Below are 16,271 nucleotides of genomic sequence, written 5' to 3' on the forward strand. Positions count from 1 at the left end.
TTTGGAGAAACTTATTGAATTATGCTGCAGTAAATTTAGATTCACTGCAGGCTCACTCTCTGTAGTATCTTTCTTTTTCCATCAAACATCCTTCCTCCCCAAACACACACAAACATATTTTTGCTCACACCACCCACCTTCCGTCCCTGTACAATGAGATAATGCAACCTCCCTCCCAGAAAAAGACCTCTGGTTAAGATTGTGCTCTGCACTGAAGCCTGGTGTCTCTCACCCCAGGTCACATTTAGTGAAACACCCAGAGAGAAACATCAAAATCAACACTTTCCTTCCAAGCTTTCCAGCCTGAGTACCTTTCCTAAATCTGGTTTGACCTCTTTGTGTCAGGAACTGCTGCCTGACTCCCCAGGCAACCACTTGCCCTGCTAATCTAATTTTTAATCAGTCCTTGAACTCTGTCTTACCGTCTTGAACTCATAAAGCAGTATGGCTTTGCTATTATTAGTGATTCCTTTGCGCTTGCGTGATGGCCCTTGATCCAGCACCAGACTTTAATTCATTGCGTGTCTGGGGTTTGCAAAGCACAGTAGAGGATTACAGGAGCAGAGCAGAGTAGTTGATATTAAGTTCATGATGAAGCAGCTAATCATTCCTTAAGTCAGGGGACTTTAGACAAACTATTTTATTGAGTCTTGACTAGCACAGATCTAGCCATCATATTTTTCTGAAAGATCCACTTTCTCTGACTCTCTAAGCCCACACTGTGCACTCATGTTTCCCACCTGCTTTGTAGCAAACACTCCTGTAACTTGAGTTGTGGAGGTGACTGTGGATCAGTCTCTGGTACAGTAATGCAGAGGCTTTTGGTCGAGAAGATGCTTTTCCTTAATAGGATATTGATTATCAAGTCATCTTTTCCCCTTGGTGTGCAAATATTTCCGTGGGGTGAAGTTTCATTCCAACATACAGGAAATTCTTCTCCAAATAAAATTAGGCCAGAGAATATCAAACATATACTGTTTCTTAAACACGTTTGCCACCCGTGAATTTGGACATATAAACATGATATTTGACACACATTTATCAAAAATCTTCCTTAACATACCGGTAAGCTTACCTTTGCATCAAAATGTTAGTAGTGCTAATTAGAGACACATGCCACAGCTTGTCTATTCTATAGTACCTGGACCAACTGTTAAAATGTTAAGCAGAAGGGTTACAGTAGTCTGTTGATCCATGGAGTTTAAAATGCGTCACTGAGTAGCGGACCAGAAACAATCTGTGAACACTCCTCACTCCAGCTCACAGAGCAGGGCAACCGGTTCAAGATGAACAAGACACTACTTCATTTCAGGGAGCACGTGACAGCCCTCGCTCTGGCATGCACCCCCTCATAATTACATCACTGTATTTGAATTTACCACAAGAATCCCCAGTTTGACGCTGGGAAGGTTGTGTCATCAGCATGGCCTCTGTTTACAGTAGCTAGATTGTTTACTTATTTACCATTATATAGCAGCTTTTGTACAAATGAATCTCAAAGTTAAAAACAAGATGATATCTGATGAACATAAAAGGAACACCTTGTCTGTCACTGAGGTTAAAGATAAACAGTCCTTTAAATATGAACTTCCCACAATTACGAGGTATTTCAAATCAGCTGGTTTTTACAAGTTTTTAACGAAAACCAGTGATTCATTTTTACAAAATACTAAGAATTAATGGAGTCAAAGAAGAAATGAGTGAGAACAACTAAATGTCTGGTGGTTAGACATGTTCTTGAGGCAGGATACCCCAAATAATTATTTGCCAAGCAAAATACCATTAATGTGAGACATGGCATCAGCACAGGGCACCTATCCTATGACACTTCCACAGGCCATAGATGGGGACACTCTAAGGAAAGGTAAGATGTAGTTTCAGACCCACTCAAGCAGCTGAGGAAACTGAACCAGGCTGGTTGCCTGGCTTTTTCACGGACTTTGTGAAAACAGAGATGGCAAGTCCACCATCTTCCCAAGTTTTGTGAATAAAGCCAGTAAATTAAACTGTCTGGCTAACTCATCCTCATTTAAATAATTTTAAGATGACTGAATCTATAGCTACAGTAGAAAATGTTGAAGCAGAAACCTTTCCCAAGCTGATATTCGTGATTCTGATATAGTAAAAACTATCCCTTTCTGTTTCTCCCTCCTGCCTCCATGATTTTTCTCCCATTTTTTGTCATTCCATACAAAACAGCAGTCTTCTTTTTAAAACTTACGTCTGTTAAATTCTTCCAATAGAAAGTTGTTCCTATTTGGCAATCATTTCTAAAGAGTATTTTTTTCTTCTTTTAACACTAATAAGAAAGGACAGGGACCCTAGGGTCAGTATATACTGAGATGAATCAGGAGATATGACTGAAATGAGACCCAGGATGACACAGCTCCCTCCAAAAAAATTTATCACTTGAGCAAAACACACTGGGACAATCTAGTATCTCAATTTCCAGTGCTGTTACCATGGTTTCTGTACAAAGGCTGGAGAGCATTACAAGTATGTTCTTTGTGATGACAAATAAAAGGAATATTGGAAATAGGATAATAAAATCTTGGGTGACCTGTCAGAGACTGTTGTGACAGCTACTAGTGACTACTTACGTTTGCCTCTGAAACAACCTAAATGGACAGAAGGTAAATCAATATATTCTAAATATACTGTCTAGCTATTGGGTTCCCCTGCCTTCCTGTTTTATTTTGCTGAAGTATAAAAACACAAGAGTAGCACAGTTAATACAAACCATTTTGCTGTTCTTGATAACTCCTGTAAAGACAGCTTGGCAGTCCAGTGTTGGGTCACGCTATATGTTTTGTTCAACAGAATGGCCTCAGCTCTGTTGTTTTAATTGCTGTTGAAACTGAGATGCAGCAAGATGTATGATATTAGTCATGGCTGACATACTAAATTTATTTACTGAGCTTTACGCTGTCGGAGTTTGGAAGTAGGTTGGAAAGATCCTGAAGCTAAATGTGAATTGTAATTTCAGTTCCAAGCTTTATCCAAATATGCTTGACTCAATTCATCTATGTCATGAAATTCTATCAAGTCATTGACAATCTTTGCATGTAATGTTCTGGTGTCTTTCGGAATACTAGAAAATAATAAACTTAATTTTCAAAATTAGACAAGTTGGTCCTCATCAAACGAATGCAAATACCTATTTTACATGTGGAAAGTAACAAGACTTTCAACTCGACATGTAAAAGCCAAGTAACTGATTTGAATACACATGTTGACATAGAGGATATGAGGATATATCACGGCTGGTTGTACATAACCTGAGCACTTGAAAACTCCCCATATATTTCGTCATTACAATTATTCAAATGCAAGTAAAAAATCATCTGATTTTGAAAATTTGGCCAATAGATAACAGCTCATAGCAGCTGAGCTGATCTTGTGATTCACTGCTACTGAAAGGGGTTCTTCTTCCAATGACTTTCTCTTTCCATTTCCACTCATTTAGCTGAGCTGACTCCAGAGGAGCCTACCCCCAGAGATGATTAGACTTGTTGATCTGGGCAGAAAATGATGCAATTTTCTTTTTTTCTGGATTAGTTCTCTCTTGGCTTATTGAGCTAAGCTCAACACTTGAGCATGAAGTAAATGCAGTATCTGAGAGAAGGTAAGTGGAGAAAACTTGACAAAAGGAACAAGGCAGAACTTCATTCTTTGATGGTGGTAAGCTACCAGATTTTCAGAGGGAACTGCACTCAATATGATTTTTGTATGGCTTCTGGAGCATATATTTATGCCATAGTTCTCTGTGAAATTAGTGAAAATTCCTAAAGGAAAAAAGTAGTATTGTACTAAATTAATTTTAGTTAAAAGACAAAAGCCAGTATGAATGAAAGCATTATGATCACAAAGCATATGAGAAATGAAAATCCAGAGGTGTAAGACTGAGTCTTGTACCAAACAAGTAAGGAAGCATCGTATAAGGTGACTTGATGACTTACCTTAAAGGAGATTTCATACTGCTCTCCTCCCCATATTTCTAATCCTGGATCATAGCCTCCCAGCTCCCAAAACCATTTCCGGTTAACAGCAAATAGACCTCCAGCCATTACAGGAGACCTGAAGGAAGAATAAAACAAACTGTGAATAACAGGAACCTTCATGCCGTGCTTAAAAAACTGAGAAGATTAGCAACGTACATGGATAAGCAATAATGAAGATGTTTGGACCACGTCTGTGTGTGCTTGTGTGTGTGTTTGTGTCAATGTAGGCGGTCTGGCTTCCACAACTGCAAAGCTATGAAAGGTGTAGACAATGGGTGCTATAAACAAACCACATTTACCTTTATTCACCCCAAAATGGACTCTAGATGAGAAATAGGCAATGTGATAGACATATAGATAGATATAGAGCATGGTAGACAGTCATGCGCAAACTCCTTTTTAAAAAAAAAAACAAATTCTGTTCATTACTAAATAAACTGATATAACAGAAAAAGGAAGGGACTCTGGAAACCTGCCAAAGTGTTTAATGTAGTCTCAGTACTCCATGTGAAGTAACTCACATTTGAAAGTTAGCAAAACTTTTCGATTCATTTCAGTCTCATAGGTGCTGGCTAAAGAAAGGCGACAGCTGACGGCTACAGAGCAGCTATTGGGAGTTAAACATCTGTTTTTCTACAGCAGCATTTAAGACTCCTAAACTTTGTCTCACTGTGGTAATTTAACTCACAGGCAAATAATTTGCTATGTTTCCCATGTTTCCATTTATTCCATGAATAAACATGTGGAATTTACTTGAATTAACCCAGCCTTTTCCACAGACAATATAGAAAACAAATGAGATATTTAAAGTTAGTGTTAGAGAATATTAATGAAAAGTGCATTTTAAATTTATAAGCAGGAATTTTGTACTGGAAACTAAGCGTTTCTATTTTTTTTTTTTCCCCACTGCCAAGAATGCCATGTTTCTAATGCAGTAAATACATTGAGAGCTCTCAGGATTTAAATGCTGCTCACTGATTCCTTGAAGTTGTGGTGGAAGGGAGATAAAAGTGAACAGTGAGGAGACAACAGGCTGAAGAAAGTCCAACCCAACTGTTCAATTCAATCAATGCAGGTCAACGTTCGCATAATGACTTTTAGAGCAAGAGGCTAGAAGGAACACATTCCTGTTGATGGCTGGTCAGCAAGAGAAAAGGCACATAACTCTCCCTATGTAAGAGAGACCTGGATGGCTTCCAGGCAGTGCTTCCTTTTTGGAGAATAGACATGAAAGTGGATCCTCAGGTGCTTTGTAACACTGCAGCCCCTGAGGGAAAATTATCCCATCTAGGGGCATTTTTATTCTGAATTACTATTGGTGGTTTGTCTGGGGCTGCGGAAGCAGATGGTACCATCCCTGAAGAACTGACTGGCAAATAAAAACGTCACCCTTTGCCACTGATTTAGGATTTGGCAGTGAACTCAGGACTGGTAGGTATCACAGGAATCTATGCGTAAGTTAGAAGTTTATTAAAGAGGACATCAAGTTAATGGGGCAACATTCTGCCATCTTTTCTCTGCCTTAACACTTTTTATATTGCTATCTTTTATCCAAGCCAGTGGAGAAGGTAAAATAGCAAGCAGACAGTTGAGTGGCCTCTGCCACCGTTAGGATGCCAGTGAAGCCCCAGATGCATGAACGTTAGAAAATGATCCTTTCATCTGCATTCATGGTAATAAAAAACATTACAGATATTTTACCTTTCACTTCTATAAGATAGTTTTAAAAAAATACATATTTTAGATTATATCTTATATTAAACTACCCATTTTCACGACTAGGGAGCTCTGTTTTCAACCAGCTAATTCCATTTTCCTTTAGAGATTATATTTTTAAAAGCACATAGAAGCTTTGTGAAACAAAGCTGCAATATTCTAACTGGCAAGGCCGTGCACTGTAACATACACTGAATGCTAATACTTTTTTATTTTTATTGACATTTCATACCTCAAATATTGACTGTTCTTTCCACATATGAATAAATTCAATGGAGATTTTTTTGAAACCTTCCCCTGGGGATTCTGACTACTACAATACATTTTCAATTCCTACCGAAGTAAATCTAATTACAACATGCCCTTTGTGACTTCAGGTTCTAAATAATCAAAACACAACGTCCTTTTATAAAGATGGACTTGCATGGAGAATGCTTATAACTAAATCTTTACTGGCAGAAGAAATGAAGTCCCAGAAATCACTGGGGAAATGCAGGTTTTCTCTAATTCTCTTTGGTACAATATCTTTCCTGAACATTTCTCTTGACACAGTGAATGGCGTATGAAAAAGACAATCTCCACAAGTGAATCAGATGGAAGATGAAAAAATTAGAGACTTCAAATTGCAAAATAATTGGCAGATACTTACAAATGATACTTTATAACTAATCTGCAGATTTTTCCAGTGGTAATACTGAGTAAAGAAACCCTTTGTTATTTAGATGGTAGTTCATGAAAGTTCAGAACATTTATTACCATTAGCAAAACTACCAAACAATGACTGGAACAGCAGCAAACTCACGTTTCTTGCACTTACTTAAAAAAAAAAAAAAAGAAAAAAGATATTTCATGTAATGTTGCTCCATTCTTTTTTTGCTCCACAATATGTTCTGCCATTTGTTGCTTTGCAGGAAAAGTGATGGAGAGGACAAACAAGACAGCTTTTTGGTTTTCATTGGAGTGGGATGAGCAATAAGCTGTGTGAACCTGACCACTTGGCACACGATACGTGTTCCACTCCACGCCACAAGCAGCTGCTGCCGAACAGGCCTTAAATTGTCTCCAAAATATGAAGACAAGAATCCAGTCCTACAATCATGACTGATATGAAAAGTCCTTTTGTAGTCAATAGAATCACTCACACAGATAAGAACTGCCCTGAGCCCAAAGGAGAACTAATCTCTTGTTTAATGGCTTCCGTATAGAAATGTCAAGTACAAAGCTATGTTTGTAGAAGTAATTTTTCATGAAATGTCCTACTCAGACACTTAAACAATCACACTTGAGCTACTGTAGCATAATATTGTGTGAGTAATCACAGTGAGAAGCTGTAAAATACTTATAGTCAAAAATTTAAAAGGACAAAGACTCCCAAGACATCAGAAAAGCTGGAAAGGCTAAGGTTGCTAAACTTAAAAATAGTTATAAAAACTTTCCACATGAGAAGTACTGCACAGACTCACTGACTATACATAGAACAACAATATTGCAAGTAAAAGTCAGCTGATCCAAAAATGGCCCAAGAGGTCATAGATTCCTGTGCTGAGATGGAAAAAGAGTTTGATTTAGTGAGACTGCAAAAAACCCCCACCCCAACTCAAACCAGCAAAGAATTTTGTAACTTCTCATAATTTACATGCAGAGGAAGAAAAGAGATCACCTATGAATTTTCAAAATAAGAGAAAGAATGACACGGACTTAAAAGGAGTGTGAAGTTACTTGCATTAGAAATGAATGTGGTATACTGCAAACGAACTGCATAGCAGGGGTTTGGAATCATTACATTGTAAGAGTGATATATACAGTGGACCTAAAGGATCTGTGAAGATGTGAAAAGGAAAGAGGAGCTTTGACAGCATGCAGAAAGACACTTAGGAAAGCACCTGTGCTAGATGATGTGTGCAGTAGGTATGCTGATGTTGAGACTGGAAGATGCCCAATGACACACCTATTTAGTGTCATACGTCAGTAGATGAATGTAGATTTGTGCAATCTATTATTCAACATAAAGAAAATATTACACTGCGCATTGATCATTATTGAATTGAGATGATGATGCTGCATACTTTGGAAAAGGCTAACAGGGATCACCTGCCTGGAACAGCTGAAATTTGGTCATTATAATCATATCCAGTGAATGGCATATTGCAGTATGCAACTCTTCGTATAATCCAGACTGATTAAAGGCTCTGTGCTGTACTACTGTACAGAAACAGATGAATGCCAAAAAGACGTGTCCACCTCATGCAGGATATGTTAGACAAACTGACCTTCAGTGCCAAACCAGCTGGCACACAGTACAAAAACTGGAGTAAATGTCAGCCCGCATCAGGAGTCAGCGCTGGGTCCTGTTGAAGTTGTGGAGTCACGGATGTGATAGATGAGGAGGAAGGGGGCCGTGTTGCTGCTGGCACAGTGACAGTCCCAGAAATGACTGGTGACCTACTGAGTGCAGCTCTGAGCTGAGCTTGTGCACTTTTTATAGTGAATTTCAATGTCTTGTTAATCAAGGAGCGTGCCCCTGCATCCCAGTGATACCACGTGAAGGCACCTCAGAAGAGTGAATAAATTCAAATACCTTGTTTCAGTGGTTACTGCTCCTGGTGCTCTCTGCAGTGATTCCTGATGCTGCACCAAAGCTTCTTAAAGCAAACAGCAGAAGCTGACACTAATCCTAGATAATAAAAGGTTCTAATAAAACTAAAAATTAAAATTTATGTGTGTGTAATGTTAGAGACGGACTTGGTCGCTCACATGAAGTGAAGTGAATGTGGAGATAAAAGAAAGTGAAATTACGATGAGTTGATCAAATGGCAAGGAAGTGATATAGATTAATAAAATAAATGACAACAATATGAACTTAAAGGTTGCTCCAGCTAAAGATAAATTGAGGGACAGATTCTATACCGTGCATAGAAAAAGATGATGTAGCTGGAATCTCTGTGGATCAGACTTACTGAATTTTTCAAGTAAAATAAAAAGCAGAATCTTTTATATACTTAACTCTTTAACCAAATATATTTAAAAATGTATTTTTAAATGTACTGACTTTTTTACATTTAATATTTCTGGAATGCACTGTTTTCTTTTATCTTTTATCCATTCTAACAACATGAGTAATCTCCACGTTTATAAAATCATCAAAATTTAAAAAGTAAAACCTGTATCCGTGACATTAGCCTATGGGATTTACTCTTTCTTTTTTTCGTCAAGAACAAGTGTCAAGTCTTCTGAACAACTTTTCCCCTTGATGAATTTGTGCCCGTCTGTACTAAATGATCACACAGGGTTTGCAAACCACTGATGGTTTGCATTCCTGATGTCCACATCATTATCTCTTTAGAGAGTCTAGAAACAGTGTCTTAAAATATATGGCAGATCAACTAAGGAAAGGGTCTGTCTTAAAGTTGATTTGCTCCCCATAAAAACTGTGTCCACCCCAGCAGTTAATTTGCTGTACATTCAAGGTGGTCACCACAGTACACTCTAAATTGCCAGCTGATTTTTTTCCTCTGTTAATGTATGTAACTCTGAAGTTCTAATTATTTATGGCAAGGTACGCCAGCAATTTTCACAAAGCAAACTGAAGCTGCTCACACAAATTCTAATTTGTAGAGCTGAATCCCACTGTGCAGACTCCTTCTATATATCTAGTTGGTTTCGATAGTCTGTATTCTCTTATTAAACTGTTGTATAATTTTATTGTCACTCTTAAGCAGTTAGGATATTCTTATGTTAATTTTTCTTTGCTATATCTTTCTAATGAGTCGTTTGCAAAATCCATTGTATGTTAATTTAATATAGATGCACAACTGTCTCCATCTTACCTACAATAAATCAATAAATACCCATGTATATGCATGCATGTTTCATACATTCACTCACTGGCATCCAGTCAACTATTTTACAAGTGATAATTACATTATGAGATATCTGTTCTTTAAGAGGCATAGCACTAAAACTTCACCCATGTTTATTTCTGTGCTAAATGTTCTCCTGACCTTTTTCCCAAAACAATCTCTAAAATACTCAGTCTAAAAGAGGACTGAGGCTAGCACAAAATGACTAACTTTGCAATGATAAATATCTTGCTTTTTAAGGAGTTCAATTCAAATTCTCGTCACTGTTGACAATGAAATCATTCCCTTTTCCAGAGCAGAGTTGCATTCAGGTTTAGCAGAGTTCCATTATGTTTTAACTTAAAGTAACATCTTTCCTGCACAACTTAAATCTGTGAAATGCTAATGTGGCAGAAGAGTGGGTATGTACCCAACAGTACGCGCTAGTGATAGTAGCTGCTTGTGACAGGTTGTGACAAAGCCACACAAGCTTTTCCTGACTCTCTGCTACTTCCCAGCACAGAAGGCACTATTATGCAGGATGAAGATCAGAGCTAATTTACTTCGACTTGTACTTTTGCAGCCTGCATCTCCACATAATCAACAGTCTCTCTACTAAAATTGCAACGAGGCCTCATTTTGATGCCAAATGCGGCAAATTTTTCATGACCAGCAGAGTTCAAAAAGTTTTGATAAAAATTTACATTCTTATGTAGTGAGTGTTGCTGGAGATTATGACCAGTTGGTTTCATTACATGAAACCTGTGTGAGTGGCATTATACACATCTCACTCACTTGAAGCTTAAAAGTATAAATTTTTGGCATTTAAGCAAATATTCTTACAAGTATGAAAAAGAAAGAAAAAAGCATCAGGCTTAGTTTTTATGTAACCTATGAGTTCAAATCATCATTGTGCTGAAACAGCACAATGTAGCAGCCAAGTTGTATTACTTTAAATTAACTCCAAGTCCCTATATAATTACATTTCATTTTTTAACTAGACTTTTGCTTAGGAAATATTAAGCTAAAACCCTATTCTTCTCCAATGGACAGCCAGAAAGTCAGCTGCAGAGAGTCAGCTACAAAGAAAGCTCTAAAAGCGCTTAAAGTTCAGTTTATAAAAATTTGCACTGTGATTTCATCACACGGCTTCTTTGCATATTTTGCATATTTTTCTTAGCACATTGTTAGACTTCATTGAAAAAATCATATTGTAAAAGAGTGATGAGCCCTTATGTGGGTAATGATGCTGAGGCCCATTTAGCCTTCCCTCCCATATTTAGAAAATTAATGAAGCTGTAGAAGAGATGAGTCAGTTGGGTAGAGATGGAAGACTCTGAAGAAAAGGCTTCCCCTTCTCATAATTACCTCTCATAATCCAAGGGAAATCTATCCGAATTGTTGCTAAAGGAGATCTACAGGACTCAAACTAAGGAGGTGGGTCAGCAGATATTATCATCCTGAAGCAGAAAGAAAATGAAAGCTTCTGCAAATGTCCTGCAGGCAAAGGTGTTCAGAAGGATAAAACTGAGGAGCAAAAGAACAGCTAGAATATTATGCTGCAAGTTGTACTAAAGAGGCGAGTCCAATATACAAGCAGTCTTACAAGTTTGATGCCTCAGTACTGTAAAAGCAAGAAAGGGGACCTGAGAGCAGCACGTCGGCTGAGCCACATTCATGTCATGAGCAGGCATGGATCTTGGACATGCAGAGTTCAATTGCAGCAAAAACCCCTTCAGCCTATTAGTAGGAAGTGAGTAAGAACTGTTGGGGAAAAAAAACCAACCTCAAAGCAAAATCGGACACAACTCTGTCTATTTATAGTATCTTTTCATATCGATGGGTATCATTTCTATTCAGGGTTGTCCCTTGAAAATATAATCTTTGAAAATGAAATATAAAAAAGATCGATCAGAGGCAAAATATTACCACCTGTCCCTAAAATACTTACTTTAGCTGTCCTGGCTTTTGGTAAGCGTCAGTTTGAAGCATATCTAAAACTAAACACCCAAAAGATAATATTTTTTTTTTAAAAAGGATATACTCTTTCTCAACTTGTCTAGATTCTCAACTATACTAAATTCTGCATATAAAGGTAACCTAAGGTCAGAATTCAAACAGATAAGTAGTGTTTTGCACAACCTAAGAATTTCGGAAGTGGAGGAAGTCACCCTGTTCCTGGTTCTTGTGAAAATCCAATTATTTTGATTATGAAGGCACAATGAACCTCCTATGATCATCTTTTCCCTCTGGGTTATTATGAAACATGAGGCTGGAATTTTAAGGCAATGCCAATACTCTAACCTGAGTGTGCGTTTTACTTTTAAACAGGAAAAATCTGTTCAAGCTAACAAGGAAATCCGTGTTTATGGAAAGCAACACTTGGGTAAATGGACATCCCATTTGAAATTAAACTTCTGTTTTCAAATAAGGAACAAGGACAGAAGCGTATCTTTAGATTATCCATCCTGGCTGCGCAGTAAGCCAGGCATTCCCAAGCATTAGGGAATAACAACAGTTCATTAAATCCCATCACTACCTGCAAGGATGTTCTGTCAGAATATATGGGGGCAATAGCTGAGCAAAATTACTATACAGTTACGATGCTATCTTCCCCTCTTTAGATGTAGAGGTATATACCAGAGAACCATCCTTCTTTTCCAGTACTTATTTTTGCTTTATTGATTTACTTAAGCCCAGCATAGCAACCTAAGCAAAGTTTAACCTGAAGGAGAAATTTTTAAATTTCATTAAAGACGATAAATGATTCCTCTTAAAACATACCCACTGGCCCGAACATAGGTTCTTATTTCCAAAATAGTCCTTTGATTCAGACCTTGTCCTCCCAAGAGAGATTCCTAGATAAATAATGATAACAAAGCCTACTGGTTAGCAGTCTGCTGTTAAAAGTTACAGGTGATTCTGATTAAGTTATTCTGATTACTATAACTCTACGACTCTGATTTCTATAACTCTAAAACGTTATGTACCTATTCCAGATTAAAGTGGATGAAAAGGCACCACAGCCGAGAAAAATAACTTTGCACATAACGTGTAAAAGCGACTTCACCGCTGGGAATCACAAACTGCCCCAGGAGCAGCCTTTTCTGCACTGCTCACACCTTCCAGCACGAGCTCACGAGCAGAGCGAGGCAGCTGGCCCTCCGAGTGCTCCGGCAGCGCTGCTCACCGCGGCGCCCGCTCCGCAGGCAGGAGCAGCGGGGCTGTGTCCGTCAGGCCTGCCTTGACTGCTCTGCCATGTGCACTCCGCAGGGGCTGGCAAAACAGCTGCCTGGGTCTTTCTGTGGATGCCAGGTGAGGAAAAGAAGTCATTCTAATAACTGTACTACATGCTACTGTGTACCACCGTATGCATAGGTGCAACAGTGGAAAACTTTGAAAAAAGACAAAAAATGCAGTCGAATTACAATCACCACCATAAACTCCAAACAAAACAGAAGCCTTTTTTTTCTGGCTCTCCTGCAGTATTTCAGACTGAAGCTTTATTTGTGCAGCACTGAATGATTTAGGTGGGCAAATGTGAAGAGTTAGCATTGAAGCACTGCAAGGAAATGGCAACAGGAGTTTCAGTGGGTTTTCTTTTTTGTTCACCCCACCATTCACATGCCAGGTCGGACTGAATAGTTAGTGAAAGCCATTTCCAGAACACTTCTGAGTTGCAAAGATTTTTAAAAAGTAGAAGCATAGTTACAATAACCTGCTCCCGATTCTTTAGAAAAATCTTCCAAAATGCTGCTGCCTAGCATGCTGATGGAATCAGCTTTTCTTCAGGGTCCCACAAACTGCCTGTAGCAACCCTCATTCAAGCAGACAGAGCCCTCACACTTGGCGAAGTGGATGAGACACACAGCTAATGTTATGGCCTGTGATCTGCTGTGGAGCTGAGGATGTGGATGAATATTATTCCTTTGATCAGCCCTTCAGCATCATGTCAGCAACTGCCCCCACTCTACCCTTATGCACACACGCTGCTTCGAACCCTGGCAGGATATGGGGACAAAAGGTAATTTTAATATTTCATTTATGTCTGTCTTTGGGGGTTAATGCAGAAGCCTGAAATGATTACATGCTGACAGAGAGGAAGACTGGAGCCTGTGTAGCCATGCCATTGCTAAAAAAAAGCAGGTCATCCATTTGCCAGTGGTGAACGATTTCAAGAATATTATCATTAAGTTATGAGAAGGCAAAAAAAATGATGCCTGAAGAGGCAAATATGCAGCCAAAGGTATTCTGGGATCCTGGAAATGTGCTCCTAGATGCATCATTGCTATTTATTAAAGCTCTGTAATTTGCTATGTTACCCTATTACGGAGGGCAATGGGGAGGCAGGCACTTAACTACAACAAAATTAGATTTCTCCTTGTCTGCACCAGAGGCACAACAATATTTTCTTGTAAAAATTGTGGAACAGCGAAAGCAGTTTTTCAAAAATGGAACTGACAGAAAAACACTGGAAAGCACTTCACAACGAAGGATGAAGGAACTGGAAACTGATGAGGTTGAGCACTTCATTGTCTCACGACAGCATCTGCTTTTAATTTGATGTTGTTGTAAAGATGGGCAGGCAGGGCTGTGGAAACCCAGGGAAATGAACCTTCCTGTTTTATCATCATAGTAAATCACATTAAAAAAAAATCTCCATTTGATAATAAAAATAAAATGAAAGTCTGGTCTGGGGATAGCTCTCCACATTTGCATAAGCTCATTCACTCTGTACTAAAAGTGCATGGAAATGTGCTGTAGCAATAATGAGCTAGAGAGAGAATATCTACAATGTGATCTATGGGAGATTAATATTTTTGAGGTTTTCAACAGCAAGGCTGTCAGGAATTGCAGAAGATACCCACTAGCTTATTTTGTTTCCTCAAGAGTTATATCTACTGTTTTGCTTTCAGAATTTGGATGTGAAACTGGTTGTTTTAAAAAATAATGTTAGAGTATAGACAGTTTTCATTAACTGTTAGTAAAATGTTCTGATGGTAAGAGTTGCTGACTGCTGTTATGAATGCTCACTTCTGTTAGAAACTCTTTCAGCTGTGTGAATATTTTGGTATGCAGCTGAGAGGAAAATGATCTATCCCAGTTGAAATATCACACTGTTCTTTTATTCTAAATATAAGTGCATATTTATGTAAGTGTCACAAGTACACTTATTACACTATTTGCTGATAAATGGTCACATCTAGAGGTAAAGAACTAGAAATCTGTGTGACTGAATACACAATTCTGCTTCCAACCAATGTGTCTTGCAAACCTGCAGCTGAGTCTTTCGATGGTTTAAGCGTATGAAGAATACATTGCCAGTGAAATTACACTGTGTATGTGAACTCTAGACCTGACCTTGAAGGCAAATAGGAATAATGAATTTGCCATAGAGTTCTGCGAATTTGTACGGGCCACAGTGCAAACTATTCTGAACAAGCCACATTGATCTCAGAGCTGGAGACAAGAATCCCTATGTAGTGTAACTGCCCACACACAGAAGAGTACCTCCACCCAGTGAGACGGCCAACCTCCCTGACCCTAGGAGTTGCACACTAAAATTTTCATATAGCTGGAAGGTACAAGATATATTTCTGAGAACAGCAAGCCGAAGGGGACCTCTGGGAGTAATTCAAAGGCAGGATAATGGCAGTTCCCCAGAAGTAATCCTGCCTCATGTGGGATAGGGCTGGACTGGATACATAGCTGGTTTCTGGGTGATTCACCGATGGAGACTGCAGCTGCCTTGCAAGCTTTCTCCCTCCTGGATCCAGAGGCTCACACAGCCCAGCTATCCTTGTGCCAGCATCGTCCCACTGCCTCTCACGTGACAGCACAAGGATCAGGAGGGGTCACCCTAACCTATACACATCTATAATGAAAATACTGCAAGAAAAATTTGAGAACCGAAACCAATAACATATAAGCACTGCAACTGCGTTAACTCAAATCCCAAGACTCCTGTCTATACTCGCTTCCAGGAAATACTGTTTCTTTGCATTCATCCAGACTAATAACATACGGATAAAATACGGTTATTTTAAGAAACATCTGAAGAGTTGGAAAAATTTGGGGCAATCAGTCATCCCCGAATAATTTCCAAAAATCTGCTAGTGAAAACCCTATCACTTCAGAATTAAATTAGAAAGCACGCAAAATGCATATCAAATCCTGAAGTGGCAGGAAGGTAAGTTGGACAGTAATAAGGACTCTTGCAACTGACCTATAAAGGCTTTATTGTTAAGAGTTTACAAAAAAAAAACCCAAACCCACCAAAAACCACAACAGAAAAAGCAAAGTCTTAATATGAAATAATCAGAATAATCTTTGTTAGAAATGGCAGCTATCAGCCCCAATGAAACTGTCGTTTCATCTGATCTCTATCACGGTCACATTCACCACCATGAACAAATGGGCTTTATACTGTCTAGATGGTTACTGACAGATAGTCTCATTAAGTAGATGATATTCATAGGATGGAATCGGTAATACTGTTACCATTTTACAGACTACACAAAGAGGGCTCAGTGCTTCTGATCCAACAGGTTTCTTAGCTCCACAGGAAATACTTCAAATGCAGATTCAAAGAGGATTGTCAGTGGCTGCTTTAAGGCCCTGAGTCTACGCTTTGAGGTGTTTCCACTTTTCCCAGCTTCTTGGCCTTGAATGTGGAGCCCGTCCTTGGAAGTGTGAACAGCATCTTGGTAAAAGA

The 16,271-nt window shown here is 38.7% G+C and overlaps 1 protein-coding gene across 1 annotated transcript in view; it reads right to left on the minus strand.

Moving 5' to 3' along the window:
• Positions 1-16,271, minus strand: part of LOC104070179 (polypeptide N-acetylgalactosaminyltransferase-like 6) — a gene marked incomplete at both ends in the record, with an annotated part of 69,862 nt that overhangs the window by 26,143 nt on the left and 27,448 nt on the right. Inside the window, one exon of the mRNA XM_009573625.1 lies at positions 3,960-4,077. Coding sequence (XP_009571920.1) covers positions 3,960-4,077 — 118 coding nt within the window. The remainder of the gene's footprint in view (positions 1-3,959; positions 4,078-16,271) is intronic.

The sequence above is a fragment of the Fulmarus glacialis genome, unplaced genomic scaffold (assembly GCF_000690835.1).
Source record: "Fulmarus glacialis isolate BGI_N327 unplaced genomic scaffold, ASM69083v1 scaffold40562, whole genome shotgun sequence".
NCBI lineage: Eukaryota > Metazoa > Chordata > Aves > Procellariiformes > Procellariidae > Fulmarus > Fulmarus glacialis.